A 22,212-nucleotide genomic window follows, 5' to 3' on the forward strand; every position below is an offset into this window, starting at 1 on the left:
GATGAAGGCCAGGAAGCAGAGCGACGATGTAGCAAGGACGATAGCATGTCCACACAAAGTGAGTACACACATGAAAAGAGCATATCCTTGGGCACGGCATTACGTGCTGTCAGTTTGCTGAGGAGCACGAAACGAAAGGTGCAGAAACACGACGTTGTGCAGAATTGCGTGACATCTGTGCGTGTTTCGTGTCGTGTTCTTCAGTGCTTTAGAGAAGTTGCCACAGTCAAGCATCTGGATAATGAAGTTGGATATGAGAAGAAAAATTTGCCTTATTACACTTAAATCTTATTAGAACAAGGTTACACTTGCCGTAAAATACTTTGGTACTTCCAAACATTCATTATAAGCATGTGTTTGTAGCACTGTATTTGTTTCAAAACTATTCTTAAATTACTTCGTTATAACTGATAATTTGTTATACAATATTAACTTGCATAATCCTCGCTTCTTTTGGCGAAAAATCAATGCAAAGTTGGGGGCTGCCAGAATTACATGGGGAAAACTTTTGGTGAAAACGTAGAAAGAGAAAACAGAGTGGCCTTAAATCGGGATTCTCACATTAGCAACTAACTGCAAGCTTTGACAACTGCTAATTAAGACTTGCATCAACAATAAAACCACAGGTTCAACACAAGGCAAGATTTATTTTGGACACAAAAGGCGTAAGCAAATAGTCGAGAATTAAAATATCGTACGCAAACTTGTGGGCGTTGTGGGCATAGCGGTAGCATTCGTTACTCAACAGGAGTCCCCAAAAGCTTAGCATACACAACAGTATTGGGCTGATGGCCATTTAACACAGAATCATCCGCAGTTGCCTTCTAAATAAAGTTTACGATCCATCCCAGTCTTAGGCACACGGAAGGCCCAACGCACCTTGGTGGCTTTCAGCTGCCGTCACTAGTAGCGAACACAAAACACATAGATTCCGAAGGGCTTACTGGTGGCCGTGTTGCCGTTGTTTAGTGTGTGATAAATCACTTTCAACTTGAAAGCAGCCATGTAGCTTTCGCATCGCCCCATAACCACAAAGTGAAATCCAACATTACGGACACAACGTACAAAACATGCCGCAACACGCACTTGCCATTTTGGCTTGGCTTGGATCAAATTGAATCTTTGTAGTACGCTTTATGCTTAAGAGATAGCGCCAGATGGTGTGCGCTATGCTAATCAGTGGCTGCAGATGGCAGTAATTTTCGGGTGTGCGAAAATTACTCGTGGAAAAAAAAAAAAAACGGTGTTTTTGTTGGACGATGGGCAAGGTTGGGTGGAAGGGGGTGCGAGAATTCTGCGATTGCGCGAGTAAATACAGTACTCTCAAACCTGAATATAACAAACCCAAATGTAACAAAATACTTGTGATTACAAAGCGAATGAATAGTGGTCTTCCAATAGGTACAGTGTTAGAAATAAATCTTTAGAACGAATTTTCAGATATGACGAATTTTGTTTTCGTACAAGATGCAATTTCATTATAGTGAGGTTTGAGTGCATTCTTGTTTGTTATTGTGGGAGTATGAGTGTATTTTTAGGAAATCTATGGCCCATCCGCTCCGTGAAGATGGTTGTACAGTAAAGTCTGTGCGCAATGATCACCTTTGCGAGCTTCCTTGTGGTGGCCCTTAGTGGTCTCTGTAACGTCAAGAACTTTTCATTGCTATGTTTCTTGAGCTTTGTGAGCTTGCGCTTTGAAGTCCTTGTCTTTTTGCCAGCACTTGACCTCCGCTTTACGAGCTCAAAACGCTGTGTCTTTGGAATTGTCATGGTCAAGTTTATGCGATTGGCTTGTGAGGTCACGTAGGGTAAGGAAAACGTGTCACGTCATGTTAAGAATCCGCCGCTACGTTTGAAATGCGGGCGCTTACGCCTAATTGGTAAAAGTGAGATCTCCTGGTTCGTTCCAGCCACTGATTGTCGTAGCGCACGCCATCTGGCGCTATCTCTCAAGCATAAAGCATGCGACGAAGATTCAATTCAAGCCAAACCACAATGGCAAGAGCCCGTTGCGGCATGTTTTGTACATTGTGTCCGTAATGTTGTTATGCTCCAAGGCATCCACTGAGCCAATGATGTCTCAATGGATGCCTCATAATGTGATGTCGCGAACGCACCCCCAACTTCAGTCGTCAAAATTTTAATTTTTTTCCCGCGTAATAAACACACCTCCTCCATTCATGCGCTGCAGTGACGCGAACAGACACCTGGCACCTCCTTGCTTGTTGGATGTCTTTCATTTTTTATTATTATGCCGACCCTCCTCGGCCACATCGGCTCTCTCCCTCCTCCCTTTGCCCGCTGTCCTGCGCCATATTGTTTTCTTTCTATCTCTACGCGGCACATCCCCAGTCTATTTTAATTATCCATGCGCCACAGCAGGGCTCACGAATGATGCAAGTGTAGTATTCAAATTATCTATGCGCCACAGCAGGGCTCACGAATGATGCAAGTGTAGAGACATCGCAGCTGACAAGCACACAGTGAGTGAAGGGCACAATACTACCCGCGCCAACCCACGGTCGTTTCCTGTATATACGAAACATTAAGGCCCAACCTCATGCACGCGATATTCGAGCGGCAACGACGAGATTCGCTGTTGACATGGCTGTTGTGAAGGATCATTCATCCCCATCACGTTGCGGGTTTCTGGAAAACCAGAATTAAATCGTTTGTCGCCCAGGAAAGATCGTGAGTATGATTGCCGTAACATGATAGCACCCCCGATTCTTTCTTCGGTTGCAATGTGCTCTTCGTGCTTGTTATCTGCATGTACTTCAAGGAACGCAAGATATAGGCTTCCTTTTCTACAGTTATTTCTCACGTGGACAACGAGGCGGCGGCTGTATTTTGTCAATAATCTTGTTATCGGTGGTTTGTTTTGATGCTTCGGTGGTAGCTTGCTGCGATGTTGGTTACTTACTGCAATGTCAACAGCGACGGCGTGGTCGTCGTGTGAGGTTGCCGTGAAGTTGGCTAAGTCCATCGTAGCACATGTTTCTGGGCACTCTTTCATATAAGTCAGATACCACTGTTGCAGTTGAATGATTGCAAGAAAAGATGGGTGCGAAATCGCTTTTTTGGCATGTGCAGGCGGCGCAGGGACAGCTTACAGAAGATAGCGTCATCAACCACCGAAGATGAGTGAAGTGCAACAAAGAAGCTGTTGCCAAACAGCGTATTCACATGTCAGTTGTGAAAGGCTAAACAACTTAGCTTTATTTTTCTTTTTTTTTCTTTTTTTTTGCATTGCCGCATTTTTTGCTCATCCCGAAAAAGTTTTCATAAAATTTGCCTGGCATAATAAACGCACCCCCAACGTTGCCGCGATTTTTCACGAAAAAGTGTGGACATTATGCGAGTAAATATGGTATTTGAAATTTGCGCGTTTACACCTGGTTAGTCTGCAAGATCACCCGACTTCCCGGCTCAGCCAATAGCATACGCACCAGGTACCGATAGCTACTGTGGCGCTAGCAAACTTGGACAGATTGGGTTAAAAATGAATTATAGGCATCTATTTCCAAACATTCATTGAGAGATTGCCTGTGAAAGCCTTGCCTTCCTTGTGTTTGACGAACTGCAGGGCTGCACCAAGATGTTCCGAGACAACTCTGCCATGCGGAAGCACTTGCACACGCACGGGCCCCGGGTCCACGTGTGCGCCGAGTGTGGCAAGGCCTTCGTCGAGAGCTCCAAGCTCAAACGGCACCAACTGGTCCACACGGGGGAAAAGCCCTTCCAGGTGCGTGTCACTCTTGAATTGACCAGCTCGAATCTAAAAGTGGGTAAGCTGCGTTGTCTGAACGTTCCAATAAACTGTCCCAGTTTACTGAAGCCGGAGTTCCGTGAACCCGGAGTCTCAAGCATAAAGCATTTTTTTTTTTTTGTGAAGCCGGAGTTCCGTATGTGTGAGGTTGTGGAAATACTTCGTGGAAGTTTGATAGGATCGACAGTTGGGCGATTTGCCAACTGGATAAGCTTCAAGTTAAAAAAGAAAAACATGGCAAGCAACACATGGCCAAAGAAATAAATACAAGTTTTTACCTATCCTGCTTGCCCCCCTTCGTCCATGTGTGTCTTTTTGTTTTCTTTTTTCTGTTTTTAAGATGAAGAATGAATACCTCATGTTCCAGAATGAAATGCGCAGCTGTATACTATGGAATTTCGTATTTCTCAAGTAAATGGCAGGAGAACAGCAAAGAATGTAGTTTCGGGAGCAGTACTACGAAGAACACTGGAATTACCTTCTGATGGTCATAGCGGCTAAACACGGTTGGCTAACAAAAAAGTGCTAATAACACTGACTGCCCTAGTGATAATGTATAATTTTCGATTCTGTGTGTCACATTCATGTCAGAAGATTACCAGTGATGCATAATTTATTACTTCGTTATTTTGGTGTGTTTCGTCTCGTATTCCTCACAGCTGTACATGCACTTATTTGGTGCATTGTAAAAAGATTCTCGTGGCTCTTGGCTTTGCGTGGGACTGTGCCGAATGCTTTTTGTTCACTCCTAGTACCATGAGTAGCGGTTTTACGAGCCCTAAATGTCATCTCGTCCTTTCGTGCAGTGCACATTTGAAGGATGTGGGAAGCGGTTCTCTCTGGACTTTAACCTGCGGACACACGTGCGCATACACACGGGTGACCGGCCGTACGTCTGCCCTTTCGACGGCTGCAACAAGAAGTTTGCGCAGTCCACAAACCTCAAGTCACACATTCTCACCCACGCCAAGGCCAAGTGAGTGTTTAGTCAAAAACGCTTAACCCCTAGCTTTCTTCCTTTCTCATCGCCTGCAATATCTGTCTGTACCCTACCTGTGGCAAAATGCTTTGTTGCTCTCATAAACTGGAGTTATGTAACATGCAGGAGTGCGCTGAGCTGTGTCGCAAAATAGTAGGTCCAGGCATTCGAGGTTCTTACAGTGTCACGTAGAGGGAATATCTATCATATCTAGCACCGTCATCTCTCAATGCGTGCCTCTCTAAACTTCGGAGTATCGGGATATAAAGGTTTTGAGTTTGTCTCAGTGTAACTGGCAGAGACGTGTTCGCAGCTTTGAGAATAGAGTGGTTTTTCGAGTGAATGAAACCATCGTGTTAAAAAGAAATGGTCTCGGTTCTCCCGTAACACGTCTTTCGTTAATGTTTACTTACATATGCTAGCTCGACGAGCAAGCGAAGGAAATGGAAAACTGCGATTGAAACTGACGATGCACAGTTGAGCGCAGACCTCGTCTTTCCTGATGATATGTAAGTGACCCGCCATTACTGTTCACGTTTTGTACGACCCTTACTACATCCCAGCATGAGTGCTCTTTTTTTTTTTTTTTTGTCGACCATTTTTTTACATAGTGCAGTGTTCCAGCGTAATATTCTTCTAACGTCTTACTGTTGCCGATACGAGCTGCCTTGAATATAAGTGTGTGCAGCTTACAGAGATGGGTTTGACCAGTTACAAAGGTTATGTATGAGTTTTGCTAAGCATAGGCTGCCAGTTGCTACGAAAGGTTTAGAATCACATTTAATATATTCGTTACTCCTACATGTTATAATTACAGAGTGTTAAATACATGAGGAGCCTCAAAAGTGATAAGGCTGAAAGTGGGTGGTCCCGATTCAATCCTTTATAGGGTGACCCTGATTTACCAATTTTGCTTGCTGTTTGTATACAAGCAAAAAATTAATTCTGAAAGACTGTCATCTTGTGTGCTCGGGGCTTAGTCGGTGTATTGTAGTTGTTATTGTGGAGCTGTGTTGCTTGGCATTCGAATCGCAAAGCCTTGCACCTAGAAAGACTACTGATGTGGGAGCGTGTGTTCGCTTGTGGACCATACTGTTTGGTGTTGGACCAACTGTGCAATGTTTTGGCACCATCGGTGAAGTGGAAATTGGTGCAAATACTTTACCTTGGCGCTGTGTTCATCAGCCCAGCGAACAGAGCTTCAGAATGACTGCAAATTATTGCTTGAAAGCACTTCTTCACCCAGCTTGAAACGAGAACTAGCGATGCCTCGTTCTACTATTTATTCTCCTGCTTTCAAGATTGTGTTGAAGTAACACAGGTTAACAAAGACTGAAGTAGGTCGCCCATGCACCGCAGTATTCTTACGCAATGACAATAACTAATGGTAGTGATTTTGCTGAAGCCTGGTAAACTCTGCCAACCGGTTTTTTGGCATCCAGTATCGATAATGGTTAAACAGTAATACTGAAATATAACTGAATCAGAAAAAAAACTTAAGTTGCTTAGTCATTGCTCTGTTTAATTCGAGGTCACTGACTCTGTTCTGGCCACGACAGCTGCAATTTCAATGGAATGTGGAAATGTGGAGGTGTATATTAAAGAAAGGTTACATGGTCAGAGAGTTTGTCCTCCTACTAATCATGCTTTGTAATCAAATGGTTGTTCGATATGTGAAAAAAAAAAATCAAAATAAAGGCTGTTATAACACATTGAGCCAGCTGCACCGCAAAGTGCCCTCGTTCTCCGATAAAGACACCAGTGCAGATCCCTCTAAGTGACTGTAAGAAACTTTGTGGTGGCAGCGGTGCTGCTGTCTAGGTGAGGATCTGCGATAAACCTGAAACCTGAAATGCTTGACATTGCTAGTTTTGGAACATGTTCAAAACGTAAATTGCAGTGTGTTCTTGTTCAATGCTTCAGAAACGACGTGGCTCAGCGGCATTTTCTGCATGTTGCTTGACTCTTGCTTCCTTCTGCTCACAACTTTCTGAGTTTACAATTGGCACGGGTGTGCACCTCGTTTAAGCCACGCTTTGGCAAAGTTATAATGCGCTTTGTGTTAAGTGTGATGACCAGTAGATTCCTTGGTGCCCGTGTGCTGGAGGTGAGACTACGTCCTGTCAGAATAGCAGAGTTTGACAAGCTTAATGTTTTTTGTCAGCTTACTGTCGTCATATGAAAAATCCAAGGTTGTGAAGCCAGAGAACGAATAAAGGAAATTGACTTAAGTGCAATTGAAGCCTACCAACAATTTTCTGGAATGCAAATCGGTAATCAACGAGAGCACAACTTCTTTAATGTTGTAGCTGCAGTATCTGCATCTTGGGCGTTCATCTACAGTGCTACAGTTAAACCTCGTTATAACGAAATTGGAGGGCCGCCGCTATTTGCTCGTTATAACCAATATTTCGTTATAGCCGTAGCGGGCATTCACCACAAATAATATGCACTGTACTTACCCAAAAAAAATTGCGGGCGAAATAGCATCCCGCCGCACGGTGGTATGCAACAAAATAACTGCATTCCCAAATAAAAAGGAAAAAGTCATGCACCTGTTTTAATGCACTTCAAAATACACAGCTTGCATTTCAGGCAGACTTAGCTGCAAAGAAGTCCGTAATTGGACGTTGATGCGTCTTCCCGATGCGAACGATGGCTCGCTCAGCTGCGGCCGCAATGTTCAAGCCATCTTCACCGCCCTCGTGAGCACCGAAGTAGCGGCGCAGTACGTCCACTGCATCTAATGCCTCCGACGCCGTCGGCACGTTTGTCTCCTGTTCGTCGACAGAGTCATCATCACTGGTTTCGTTATGATCACTGACAGCGCGCACAATATTGTCATCCAGGAGCTGCTCCGTTGCCACCACTTCCGAGTCCGCACTCACATAGTCGCAAAACGACTCGCTGTCAGGCACGACACTGGCGTCACGAAGTGCTGTCCATAATGCAGCGACTTCGTCTGATGTGGCAAAACCGTCCGGCACAGTGGGCTCGTCTGATGGCTCATCGCTGGCGTCTGGTGCGGCGGCAAATGAGGTGTGTCGAAAGCAGTTCGCGATCGTGGTCGCTGTCACACTCATCCACGCTGCCTGGAGCATTTCGAGCGCAGCGTACAAGTCAACATCGGTGTCTCGCTTCATCCTCATGTTGAGCAGGAGCTTGTCTATCACATGCTTGCGGTAACCTGCCTTCAGCGACATAATCACGCCTTGGTCAAGCGGCTGTATTTTTGCTGTGCAATTGGCAGGAAGGAACAGCAGCTCGATGTTTTGAAGCACACCTTGCGGTTCGCCTTTGCCAACTTCTCGTCCCATTCGCAAAGCCATTTTGAAAAAATCTTCCTGGTCATCCAGGCTTTGCGATTGGCTACGTACTTGACTGGGAGCTGCCTCTTCCCCTTAAAGCAGCGAGGGGATGCACTTTTGCCAATTACGAAAATTGGCAGCTTCTCAGAGCCGGTGATGTTTGCACAAAGTAGCGCAGTGATCCGCAGCTTACTTTGTTTGCCGCCATGGCACGGCTCGCCTTTGAGGGCTAACGTCTTGTGCGGCAACATGCGGTTTCGTCCGCGTTAAAAATATCCTCCGCGCTGTATTTTTCTAGCAGCCGCACGATGTTTTCTCTCGCCCACTTGGTAGCCTCTGCTTCGTTGACAGATTTCGATTCGCCGCAGACCGCTCTCCCGACAATGTCGTGGCGCTCTTTGAAGCGTTGGAGCCAACCCGAACTTGCTACGAAGTTGTCATAGCCCATGATGCAGGCAAAGTTTCTCACTTTTCTTTGCAGCAAGGCGCCGCTCACTGGCAGATTAACGGCCAGTGTGTCCAAGAATCATTTAAAAACGACCCTTTCGACCGCTTCAAAGGCAAGTGCCCTCATCCTCTTAGCGCTTTTTTTCACGCCACGTGCAACAGCGTCGATGATGGACTCCTGCTTGCTCAAGATGGTTGACAGTGTGCTCGTCCATACGCCAAAGTCTCTTGCCACGTTGCCTATCTTGGTCCCCGATTCGACGGCTCTTATCATAGCCGCCTTCTGATCTAGCGTTATGCGCTTTCGCTTCCCACCTGGCGCATTCGTGTTGCTGGAATCACGAGCGCAGCACAATAAAAGATAAGGCGGAAGCGGTCGAAAAAGAGAAGAAACACGCACGCAAAAGCAACGCGGCTCACGTCGGCGAGTGACAACACTTGCAGAGAAAGTGACTCTGAAGAGGAAGGGGCAGAAGGGGCGCTCTTTTGCGCTGCCCTCTAGGAACCGGTTACCCAAGGGGAAGGGGGTATGTAAGATTAGGAAGCGCGCCTCAGTGCCATGAGAAATGGGAGAGGGAGAATATAAAGAAGACACAGAAGAAAAGAAAAGGGCGAGAGGTTAGCGGAGCTGCGGAGCGCTCCGCTATCGGTGGTAGTCAAGCAGCGCATGTGCAGCGACCTCTCCTCCGGAAACAGCGCGTGCCGTCTGCTTTGTGCGCATTGCTGGAGGGCGTGTGGCGGGAGTTTTGAACTGCTAAATACAGTTCTCGCGTTGCACGCCGTCTCAAATTCGCGTTGTGCACTGTCGTGACATCGGCTCAAAATTTTACTTCCTAACAAAATTTGTTCGTTATATCCCATAACAGCCAAATTTTGCCTCGTTAAAACGAGGTTTTGAATACATTGGTTTGTATGGGGACTTTCAAAGGGAATTAGGATTTGCTCGTTATATCCATTATTTCGTTATAGCCCGTCTCGTTATAACGAGGTTTGACTGTATATCATTTACCAATGGCAATGGCCACCCTGCATGCTGTTTTTTATTTCTTCATGTCAGAGTTAGCGTAGAAAGTCCCAGCAAGTGCTGCTCAAGGTGTAGATGCAAAATATCCATGTAGGCGCTAGCATCACATAACGCATGAACGTAGGAGCAGGCATGCTGGCTTCAATGCGAATTAACTTTATGGAGAGACGGCAATGCCTAACCTTGCAAGGACCAGCACCACAAACCTGATGTACATTGCTTCCTTTGGCAACTTGGTCTGGTGCACGCCTTCTCTAATTACAGTACACTCAAGCCTCATTGTAAAAAACTTGCATATTATAAGGAAATAAGTTCGTTATATCCGAAAATTTGGTATGAAGGTTAACACTGTATCAGCTACGAGACTATTTTTCATTATGTTGTGACCAATATTTCGTTATATCCGTGCCTGTTACTTTGAGGTCTCGGTGTAGTTTGATTAAACAGGAGAGACCCTGCCCCGATGTTTAAAGCACAGCAGCCAGTTATCTTGACGACTAAACTATAGTCCCACAATAGCACCCTGCAGTGTTCTCCGAAATTGGGGTTACTGACCAGCTTGGCTCATGACGGCACTCATTGCTGCAAGCTTGTGTGCATCTGTGTTTGACGCGGGAATGCCGCTACCCTGTGCAGTTGTCTTCGATTGTAGTTACTAGACTTGTGCGAATAGTGAGTGAACAAAACAGTAATTTTGGTCGAATAATTTCAAATCGAATAGGAGTAGTATATATCACATATTATGAAGAAAAAATGGACATGTTTTTCCTGACCCAATCAATGTGCACAGTGCTTTTGTTTAATTGAAGCAAGGCCTGTGCAAATGCCATTATTTTTTGTTCAAAGTAAGACGAAACAACTTTGAATAGTTGCAGGATTTGACTTTTGGTATAATGCAAGTGACAGCCTGTAAAATAAAAGACGTTTCAGTATTTACTATACTTAGAGCATATCATCCACCAAGGGGGACCACACCTGGGCCTGTTTGTAATCTGTGTTTAAGAATGGTAAAAGTGCAGTGAGGACGAAGGCACACATAGTGCTGTGTGTGTGTGTGTGTGTGCCTTCGTCGTGTCTTCATTCTCAGTGTGTTTTACCGTTTTTAAACATATAAGCCATTATGACAAGCTTTTAAACGTAAAAAATTACGAATCAATGTTAATTTAATCTTCAAGTGGGGCTTCATGGCAGTGTGGATTTCCCATAAATTGGTGTTTTGATGAGTTGGCACACCTTTACCTTAGTGAAATCACCACATGCGGACTAACATCTAAATAAGTGCTTTCACCATTCAGTACATTTCCACTGGAGTGAAACCACATTTACAGGCGTTATATGTGCGCAAACACACATCTGTTCGTTCATTTCGAATACTTTGAAATTTTTCAACAATTCAAATTGGAATCGAAGCAAATTCACATACAGTAATATTCATTGTAATATTCGCAGCATTCAAATATTCGCACAAGTCTAGTAGTCCCCATCGGTTTTTTCTCTCATTCTTGGCACACAAGATGTCTCTTCGTAAAAGTTTATCCACTTCTGTTTGTTTAGAAAAGCCGCAAACTCTCCCTGGAAACTGTGATGAGAAATTACAGATCACTTTGGCAGCATTCACCTTTCACAGTGAAAGCTGTTATAAGGTCACAACTCTGGTCACGCGCAGTTGTACGCCGCCTCCGCAGGTGTCTGTAACCACATCGCACAAAATTGGAAAAAAAAAAAACTAGTACCAGTGACATCAACAATTCAAATTGGAATCGAAGCAAATTCACATACAGTAATATTCATTGTAATATTCGCAGCATTCAAATATTCGCACAAGTCTAGTAGTCCCCATCGGTTTTTTCTCTCATTCTTGGCACACAAGATGTCTCTTCGTAAAAGTTTATCCACTTCTGTTTGTTTAGAAAAGCCGCAAACTCTCCCTGGAAACTGTGATGAGAAATTACAGATCACTTTGGCAGCATTCACCTTTCACAGTGAAAGCTGTTATAAGGTCACAACTCTGGTCACGCGCAGTTGTACGCCGCCTCCGCAGGTGTCTGTAACCACATCGCACAAAATTGGAAAAAAAAAAAAAACTAGTACCAGTGACATCAACAATTCAAATTGGAATCGAAGCAAATTCACATACAGTAATATTCATTGTAATATTCGCAGCATTCAAATATTTGCACAAGTCTAGTAGTCCCCATCGGTTTTTTCTCTCATTCTTGGCACACAAGATGTCTCTTCGTAAAAGTTTATCCACTTCTGTTTGTTTAGAAAAGCCACAGACTCTCCCTGGAAACTGTGATGAGAAATTACAGATCACTTTGGCAGCATTCACCTTTCACAGTGAAAGCTGTTATAAGGTCACAACTCTGGTCACGCGCAGTTGTACGCCGCCTCCGCAGGTGTCTGTAACCACATCGCACAAAATTGGAAAAAAAAAAAACTAGTACCAGTGACATCAACAATTCAAATTGGAATCGAAGCAAATTCACATACAGTAATATCCATTGTAATATTCGCAGCATTCAAATATTTGCACAAGTCTAGTAGTCCCCATCGGTTTTTTCTCTCATTCTTGGCACACAAGATGTCTCTTCGTAAAAGTTTATCCACTTCTGTTTGTTTAGAAAAGCCGCAAACTCTCCCTGGAAACTGTGATGAGAAATTACAGATCACTTTGGCAGCATTCACCTTTCACAGTGAAAGCTGTTATAAGGTCACAACTCTGGTCACGCGCAGTTGTACGCCGCCTCCGCAGGTGTCTGTAACCACATCGCACAAAATTGGAAAAAAAAAAAACCTAGTACCAGTGACAAAGCGGGGCTCCAACCCGGGTTTGCTGGGTGCCAACCCACTATTCTGCCATTGAGCTACGCCGGTGCTAGTGACTTGTTAGCAAACTTGCCTTAGGCAGGCTTGATGTCGGGAAAACAATCGTGTTAATACAACTTATAAAGCGTTTTAAAACAGTGAAAGAACAACCAGTCGTTGCACTATGCGAATAGCGTAACGGATGGGCCGTCCAATGCTTTAACCCCTTGCAAAAGTTTGTTCTTGTTCCCCTATTAACTGTGGCGCATACCCACTTCAGCCATAATTCCTCATCGTCGTCAACCACTGCATCAACGATTGGCACAAAATTTCTAGCAAATGTTTAGCAGATACCACGCTTCTCAGAAGAATAACCAAAAATAGCATAGCGAATTCCGGCCTACTACCCAAAAAATTTCTTATTAAGGGGAGATGCTACTCGAAAAACGATTTTCTTTAATAAGAGTCTAAATTTAACACAAATTGGCATGCTAATAGAGTTTTTTCTCCTCTTTTCAAATATGTCATTTATTTTCATGTAGATTGCTTGGTTTTCTTTCTGCAGGTCAGATACTGCAAAATTATGGCCATTGTTATGCAACAATTCTGACCTATAAAAATTTGAGATAAAGCATGCAGATATAGCTGACTATGATCCTTTGGAACTGTAGAGTGCAAAAAAAACTATATAAATTTTGTGTGTAAAAAGGTGAAATACAATAATAAAATAGAAAAATTTACTATGGCTCTAGTTGCCAAGGGCTTTCAATGTTATGTAATTTTTGAAAAACATAATCAAGCAGCACTGACAATCTGAATAGATACTTGCACTCTATGGGCCTTCATCATGCTATGTGCAAAATTTCATAGAGGTATGACAATTCTAAGTATACGAACTAGCGTGTATAAGAAGCACAGATCACACAAAACTGCACAAGGAGAAAAACGCATTTGAAAGTTTGAAACCTTTTTTTATCACAGAGTTGTTAGAAATGCATAATCTTTGGCCATAATGTTCAACAGAACTTTGAAAAGCACTGCAAGTTACTAGAACTGTCCTGCAGCATAGGTTGTGCCCTCACGGTCCTGGCGAGCACTCTCTTCTAGCCGTGCCCTTTTCACTCCACGACGACGGTGGGCCCTTGCTTCTGCTGTCAGACGCTCGGACATTCTCGTGATGCGCCTCGCATCGCGGGAATCACTGAAAGTAACTAGATCTTTAGATGGCAGTATGTTGAGCTCTTCCAGGATGTGCTCGGAAGTAGCATGACCCGTGTTGAACCACAAGATTGCCATAGCTGCGGCAGTCTCGACAACCGTTCGGGCGACAAACTTAGTCTTGGGGCAAAGTAGCCAAATTTTGCTGTTCAGGGATTCTGATGCGTTCTGGGTTTTCCCTTTGATGCATCGAGCAAGGAGCTTCTCATCCGTTAGCCGGTTATAAATGGGCAAAACAGCCAATCTCTGTGCTTTTGTCAGGAGAGGTGTGTGGCGTGGTGCAGGTTCACCAAGTGCTTCAGCGCGTTGATGTTTGCACCACGACTCTGTTCCTGCAGGGCAAAACTTGTGGCTGTCAGCATTGTCAGTAGAGCATGAGTGGAAGTACGAAGCCCATACTGCAGTGTACATATCCCGTACACTCCCCCTGTTGCTTGTTATGGCAATCTGATAGTATGTTTGGAGCTTCTGAATGGCTGGCTCTTTCATTTTCTGCCCTCGTGGTAATGGCACATGCAGCTTCCGTAGCGCGGTGCCAAGTCTCTTGGCCACATGATTAGTGCAGTCTTCTTTTTCTATATTGACAGCACCATAGACTTTTGACTCTGCAACTGCACTATATGCTTTGCTGTCACCGTCACTCAAGAATGTCATGAAATGCAGTGGGGTGTCATAAGTCAATGTTCTCTGCCAAATGCGCATTGCAGTCTCCGTTTCCATGGCATAGGAGAAACAGTCTGCATTTTTTTCACAGACTGGGCCATGGAATGCCTGCCACACTTCCTCGTCGGGGCCCATATCCTTGTGCCTACTGCATGTCAGGCAGTAATTTGATATGACCTCGAAGTCTAAGCAGAGGCCAGTATCTAAGGAGATAACTGCGCCAATCCCGTTGTGGCTTTTGTGGCCCCTCTTCTGCCAAGTGCCGTCGAACATAACAGCCACATCAGTTTCGCCTGCTACTTCTTTCGTCAACTCTCTGGATCGGCGCAAGTTTTCACTCACAGCTGCCATGGCAGCGGTGTGCATTTTCTTTGCTATCGAAAAAAATTCTCGGTGGTGCATTGGCTTTGGGAGTCCAATAATGGAGCAAAATCTCGACAATTGCTCATGCCCAATGCCAACAGCGCGTGCAGCCACCACCGCCTTCACATTTACAGCGAAGCTATCTCGGGAGCTCCCACTGTCGTACCGTTGACTCACTCGGCTGCTGCCGTCCGCCGTAACACGCAGTGACGTATAGGAGCACGAAAGAACAGTCGCTGAGCATTCGCTGTTTTCGCAATGAAGTTCGAGGAGCGACGAAAGTCCCTTGCGCTTTTCTGCCGGCTCCCGAACGGCAAGTTTTTGAATACCGCAAGCAGGGCATGCCGCACCTGCCACAAGTGCCGTCAGCAAGAGGGTGTCGCACAAAACTGTCGTTCCACAAACCTCATCGCGCTGTCTTTCGTCTTTTTTGAAGAAGCCGAGCTTCTTTTCCGAAGCACTGACGAAAGAAAGCGCAGCGTCAATCCCTTCATCGCAGCCACTGTCGCTCGTGCACTCGTCGATGCCGCCGTCAGGCCTAGCACACGTAGGCTCGTTCGTCGCCGTCGTTCGGGGCGCTTTACGCCGCCTTCCCTTGAACTTGTGCTTCGTTCGAAACTTCTGCGGTCTCACGTTGCACTTTTTCGGGCTTGTCATCGCGGAAATATGCGTATACGCGCAGAAAAGCAGACGGACCAAATGCCGATGGCCGCCACCAACACAGCTGACAATGACTCGGTAGCCAATGGCGATGCGGCTTAGGGTGCCGCGCGTTTCAAACCGCTCAAACCGCGTGATAAAAAGGCCTCGTTTTTTATTTTTTTTTTTTTTTGCCCATGTACGAAACTGGCGGTCGTTGGAGCTGTAAAAAGAAGGCCGGATGCAACTTTCCCGACCGATCGCGATGGCGGGCGGCACTGCGACGGGGAGCAGCGCGCAGTCAAAGATAGCCAATATCGGCGCAAATTCATGAAATTTTGAGCCACCGCGATACCTTCATACACATTTTTTTGCATTTTGTGGTTCGAATTTAGTTTTGAAATTTTCACAGATGAAAGAAAAAGGTTTGAAGATTACAATGCAATAAAAATCAGAAATACGAGAAATTTCGCTAAAAATGCGATTTTTCGACTCGCATCTCCCCTTATAACAAACAAGCATGCTTGCAATAGTTACCAAATGAGTGTTTTGAAAAGGCTCTGCAAGACTGCTCTTCTAGCTTTTGCTGTGATCTGGCTGTGCCTTCTGCGCAGGCCTGGCATTTTTTTGTGCCATCAGAGCACTACTGAAAAAATTTTATCCTCATGTTTATGGCTCGTTAAGTACTTGTCACAATCTCCGGCAAATCGCTTCAACCAGCAGCCAACAGTTGGCTGTTGTAGTTGTGCAGTCTCCAAGCTCACTTGGTGTTCTGCATCCCATAACCCGTTTTGCCAATCTATGAAATTTGTTCCTACTGGGCAATGTGGTGTGCAGAAATGTGTTGCTTGTAATTTATGAACATACAGTCAAACGAAATTGTGGTAAAAAAATTAAGTTTGCACTTACCTTGTTTTTCAACACTTGGCGCGCATTTTTGACATGTTTTGGCTTGCTGCTTGCCGACTACTGGGCTGACTGTCTCTCTCTTCCCCTGCTCTTTCCCTCTCCCCTTATGTCCTCTCTTCTCTCTCTCTTTCATCCCTGGCTGGTAGCGGATCCCAGGGAGACTATCAGTGATGAGGATGATGATGTCCCATCAGCCCTCTCTTCATCTTTTATAGCTCTGGTTGTTCTATCTCTCACTTTCCCTGCCCTGTTGTCCATGTCTTGCTTTCCACTTGACCTGTATTTTTCAGCTACAGTGCACAGGAATTGAGTTGATATAACGAGGACCTTGAGCGTAGTCTGGGCACAGTCATCTTGACTGCACATGCGGCTAGTTGCTACTGCATTGCATCTTACTTCACAAAAGTGTGGAGTCGGCTCAAGCTTGAAGACATACAAGGCAGGTTTTGGTCGAGTGTATGGCCTCTTGTAGGAGTACTCAGAAGTTGGAAGTGGGAACAGAGATCCTAGTGCTACAGTAGGAAGAATAGCGGGGCAGAATAGATGCGTCTATCCGATGCTGTCGGCAGCGGCAGGCACATTGCCAGCAACAGAGGTTGATTTGATTGATATGTGGGATTTAACCTCCCCAAACCACCATATGATTATGAAAGATGCCGCAGTGGAGGGCTCCAGAAATTTCGATCACCTGGGGTTCTTTAACGTGCACACAGGCTTCAGCATTTTCGCCTCCATCGAAATTGCAGCCCCCGCAGCCAGGATTCGACAGCCAAGTACCTTGGCCACTAGACCAACTCGGCGGGGCAGCAACAGAGGTTTGCAGCAAATGTGTGTGTTTTAAAATTTGGTCTCGTGGCATTAGCACTACCAGGTCAAGTGTGTCTCTGAGCACTCTTTAAAGAACTAAGCAGACGGGTTCGAAATGCTCGATTTTGATGAGCAAGATCTAGGCCATTCTAGTGTACTGAAAAGGTAACCACCAACTACACTATTAAAGCGCTAGATCCCTCTCTCTATGTCATCATGCTGGAACGTTTAGTGCAATCACAGTGGATTGAAGGAACACTTGGACCCTGGATATGTGATGCTAGGGTGCCGAAACACTGGAGCCTGCTTTGAGGAATGCTCTGCGCCGAACGGTGGGGCAAGCTAGTTGCTTTTTCTCACGACATATTTTTTGAAGTGTGGGAAATTGCTATTGCCAAATTCGATCAGGTGTAAATAATGTTGCTTCATGTCTTACACTCGTTGAAAAGACCATTCCTGTGTACTGTGGCCTGTTTTCCTGGGTGCTGCTTTCCGAACAATCGCAGTTCACTCTGTTCCGCCCTTGGCGTGAAAACGCTCAGCCCACATTGGTTTGCATCCATCGAGTTTCCTGCCAGTGCTGAACGAGAGTAACCATTTCAAAAGGCAGCGAAAAAGAGATGTGGCAATCGCATCTGTGCTTGTGTGAGCGTCACAGCTTGAACTCCGTGCATTGACAATCAAATCGTCGCAGTTGCATGGGTAGGTCGAAGATGTAATTTTGATTTGGTACTCTGTGACCTCTCGACATTCTCTTGGCACGACGAATTCTATGTTTACAGCATTAAAGGCCAACTCCGGCAAATTTGTAACCATGGCTAGGTGATGGTAATGTCTAGGTATGCAAGAAAATGTGAAACATAAATCGAAACGACTGAGCAACACTATCCTTGCTACACAGGCTCAAACCGAGATTTGTGCAAGGCGTGTTGGCCCGGCCAGTGTAGGGGCAGATGAAATTGATTATAGTTGGAACCAGGCCACACCAATCATGCAGTGTCTCATTGCAAAAGATCTTTTGGCTGTTTTGGTTTACCATAGGCAAACTCTTTCCATAAGATATGCCAGGTCTACCCACGTGTGTTAAGCTGTGCACCCTGTAAAAGGTGGCTCGTACTATACTTTCGTTATATTTTATCAATCCTATTGCAAGGTGTCAAATGCTACTGTGCACAAACTTGTGCATTCTTTTCATAACAGTATAAGAAAGCTTTAAACTGAACTTCTTCCACCAGCTTCGTGCTTTAGCTAATAGCATGGCCATACTTCAGTTACCTGGACATGTAGTGCCATCTGACTGGAGAGAGATAAACCAGATAAGCACATAGCGTAAACAAATAGATTCCACTTCATCGATGGTGTAAATTTTCGAGGCTGACATGATTCAGAATAGCTGATTTGAAAGCTTTACCCTCTAGGACACCAGTGAGACACTTGCAAAATACACATGATCATTGCTTTCTTGATGCTACAGTAGTTAATAATACGCTGTATTACGAAACTCCGCTGGCGCTTCCGTCTCGAGCAATGCTGTGTCCTGGCTGACATCACATGCAGTGTGGCCAGCACGGTGTAAGAAAAACAATTTAGGTGTGGACACTCCGCCCAACGGTGCGTCCGGATAATGTTTGGCTCTTTCGCCTCTTCTTGGCCCCCATGTCGCAGCGCCCCCCCACGCAACTGCAGCTGGTGCATGTACTACACAAGACGAGCTGCATGTGTAGAGTCCGCAACTTTTTTTTCGTTTCGTATGTGAGAACTCTGTTAGAATCTTTTCTTATGCCGTGCAGCCAGTTGTGGTGCATTCCACACGCAGCGTTTTTTAGTCTCGAAAAATTTGGGATGCGTTTCTACCTCTAATTGCTAACGTGCACAGTTTTAACTAAAGAGAAATATGATAAGGTGGAAAAAGAAAGTAAAACACGTGTTGACCTTGTCTTGCTCTGTTTCTTAAGCCCTCATGTTGCAGCACACCCCAAAAAACTGTGGCCGGTGCGTGAAATAAAGCCGAACATTGTCTGGGTGCGCTCTCCATGACAGCGGGCAGAGAGTGTCCACACCTAAATCATTTTCCTTACACCGTGATGGCCAGTAATGAAAATTGTGGGAAGGCAGGCGAGTGGTTCGAGGTATTCAATGAAATACTGTTGCAAGCAACCTGTGCAGGGTTAAAGCCTGCGACTCTGCATAAATTAACGTAAGGGTGCTAAGAAATGCACACAGTGAATTTTATCAAGATCCACAGGCCTCTGCCGGAGTTGGCTTTCAAGTGATGATCGCGTTACCCAACTGTACGAACCTGAATGAACAGCTGGGACTAATGAGGAGCTTTGTGCCAATACCTGTGGTTTGGCTTGCTGGTTTGCATTGTCGTACGATCCTTCATTCTTTTGAAGTACCTTGGAAACTCGGTGGTTGCTGCCATCAGCCCATGAACTGCATGTACTGCCATTTCGTTATGCAAGTCCTGGTTTCGAGTGACGCTCTTGATAAGCGATGCAATGCATTGCTTGTGGCTTGTGTCAGTTGGGCTTGCTGGTAGCTCTGGCGCTGTTAGTGTCAGGTTTGAATGCAGTCTGCAGTTGTAAAACTGTAGAACTTCGAAGTCACTTGATGTTGACTAAGCGGAACTGTGCAAGAACGCTTGTTTTATGTGCTGTTGTTTTGTGTGTATGTGGTTATCATAACGGTCGAGAAGGAACATCGATGACTAGTACAACCGTTCAAACTACATGCAAACCTCAATGTAACGAACTTGGATATTACGAAATATCGGTTATAACGAAGTAAATGAGAAATAGTCTTGCAATAGATAAGATGTTAAAAATAAACCTTTATAACGAATTTTTGGATATAACAAACTTATTTTCATGTAAGATTCAACTTTGTTACAATGAGGTTTGAGTGTAGTACGGTTCGGCCTGCTTGTTAAACCACCCTGCGTCTATTCCTTTCTTGAAAATTTATGAGAGGTTTGCCAAGAAAGAGCCAGCGATGTGAATGGAAGGGAATCCGGTTGTTAGTTTAATGGGACATGCTTGACGATGTAAATGTTTAATTTTATGAACTGTGAGAGAATTTCTTCAATGCAACAGTGTAGTTTACTAATTTAGTTGCCTAACACTGTTGTTCTTTAGCCATTACTATTTGCATTTGAACTGGATGGTGGTTAATCATATTTTGTCTCGGAGAAGGCATCCAAATACCCAGAGTATTCAGAACTGCTTTTGGGTTGTGGGTCTTAAGCCAATTTTGCAAACTGATGCAAACACTGATGCAAACAAACCGGTTTCACAATACTTGGGGGTTTTATTTCTTTTTACTTTTGAACTTGTCTTCAGTTCTTGTGTTATACCCTTGAGGCATTTTACCAGACGTGTTACAGTTTGCTTAGTGCTAAAGTTAGTTCTTAGGGCTAAGCAAGTTGTGGCTAAGGCTGCAGAGTAAGGTGTCCAGTACGCATGGTCTTTTGGGCAACTTAAGGCTATTGCGTACTTTTTCGCCGGGCCATTATATCTCGCCTCACGAAACCATTCACTATTACTAGGCTCACGCATACAGGTCTGAGGCATCTATCCCCCCCCCCCCCCCCCCTAAACGAGTGCTGTTTGTTTTGTGCCTTCAGTGTGTTAGCCTCCATTTTGCTGGCGTAGTATTTGGCTTGAGGGGGTACAGTTCGATTTGTGTTGAAACAGTCAAGTGATTGTGAGCAGCCTCGATTGTACTGCTTAGATAGTCAGGCATGTAGCAAATGCTTAGTATAGTTTCTAATGGTAGCCGTCTCAGCCCACCAACAAAATGTTCCGTGGCACATTTGCTGCTAAACGCGTTTGCTGCGTGCGCTTGTGTGATTGTCCTAAGAAAACAAGCCCGCCTGTTTGTTCTTGCCTCGATTTGAGCGTCAAAATGTTAAACTCTACCCAGCAATAGGTTTGCAGGAATTAGTAATCAGTTGTGCGTTCAAGTGTGGTACACATTGTTTGCCGCCGTTCTAGTAGGTTTTTATTTATTATTTTACAAGCAACACGTTTTCGCCGGTGCTGGTTGCTTACAAGAGAAACGAAATTCTTCTCATTCTTTTTTGACCGTGATGCTGCCAATGTGCATCGGCACCGATACGTGAGATACACATTCAAAGATTCAAGAGATAGGGTGCCTTGCTTTACTGTGATTGGTATTTCATTTACTTTGCATTTATTTACTCCATGTGCAGTTGCCTCTGATTGATTTTGCAGTTTTTTGTAAAAAACAGCTTATAAATCAATTTGGTACGACATTTGAAACCTCTTTAGCCTGTTTGTTATGCATTCAGCCGGTTATGAGCCAGAAGATGCGGTCGTATTTTCAGGCCTTGTACACAAGTTTCGCTTGTGGATTTCTAATGGGAAGCAGCTGTACAGTGCGTGCACGTGGAGAACCAACTGAACCGAATGTTTTCATTCTCTCCTTTTCTTTTTCTGTTCACCTTCTTCATCACCTAATTCTTTCCTCCCCCCCCTGCTCATTCCTGTTTTTTTTTATTCTTATTTTTTCTTCGATTCTCTCTTTTTTTATTTTGCAGAAACGGCACGGGACAGAGGCTGTCGGATGTTGAGTCGCAGAAGGTCACGTTCACCTTTGACCAGGATTAAACACACAAAAACGAAACATGTACACAGACAAGAGAAAAGAGGAACGTAATGTTCCTTTCTTTTTATGTTGTTTATTATTATTTTTTTTTTACAAGGAAGGCGGGCAGCAAAGTAGCACAGAGCCACCGTGGCTAGTTTAGTCTCAGCCATTCCAAGTTAAAGAGAAAAGAACCCAACTTGATTCTGCTGTGTGTGCCCATGCCTGCAGCTATTGTTGTTAAGTCGGGTGTTGCATGTTGTCTTGTTTGTATGTTTTTTGTATTTGATTGTAATTCTTTTTTGACAGCTTTGGAAGCGTGCGCAAGAGTGTGATTTGTGTGAAACATATGGAATTTCACCTGTTTTTGCTTGTTTCATAAAGCAGGGTGTCATTTTTCATCAGTCAGCCTTTTCTTGTTTTGTTTTCAACTTGCATATTTTTTTTTTTTGTTGTTGCCTTGCTACTGCTGCTTTGCCTTAAACAGCAGCTGGTAGACTTTCATTCATATCTTCAAGAATGCAGTAGGATGACCTTGGGGGGCATCATAGTACCATGCTGTTGGTAGATATAGAAGACCGTTCTGAATACAGTCGCCGACCGATTTTTCGGACCTGGCGGAGACCGAAAAAAAGTTTGAAAAACTAAACACTCCGAAAAATTCGTTTTT

At 44.6% G+C, this 22,212-nt stretch overlaps 1 protein-coding gene across 5 annotated transcripts in view; it reads left to right on the forward strand.

The window, feature by feature from the left end:
* LOC119167414 (transcription factor YY2-like) overlaps positions 1–21,946 on the forward strand; it is a 43,313-nt gene extending 21,367 nt beyond the window's left edge. For 4 of the 5 annotated variants that reach the window (XM_075866437.1, XM_075866439.1, XM_075866438.1 and 1 more), the window contains 5 exons: positions 1–58; positions 3,587–3,745; positions 4,576–4,745; positions 5,171–5,257; positions 21,496–21,946. In XM_075866437.1, coding sequence (XP_075722552.1) covers positions 1–58; positions 3,587–3,745; positions 4,576–4,745; positions 5,171–5,257; positions 21,496–21,565 — 544 coding nt within the window. In that variant the 3' untranslated portion in view covers positions 21,566–21,946. The remainder of the gene's footprint in view (positions 59–3,586; positions 3,746–4,575; positions 4,746–5,170; positions 5,258–21,495) is intronic. The other variant, XM_037418889.2, reaches the window with a different exon arrangement.
* The last annotated feature ends 266 nt before the right edge of the window (positions 21,947–22,212 follow it).

The sequence above is a fragment of the Rhipicephalus microplus genome, chromosome 6, assembly GCF_043290135.1.
Source record: "Rhipicephalus microplus isolate Deutch F79 chromosome 6, USDA_Rmic, whole genome shotgun sequence".
NCBI classification, from domain to species: Eukaryota; Metazoa; Arthropoda; class Arachnida; order Ixodida; family Ixodidae; genus Rhipicephalus; species Rhipicephalus microplus.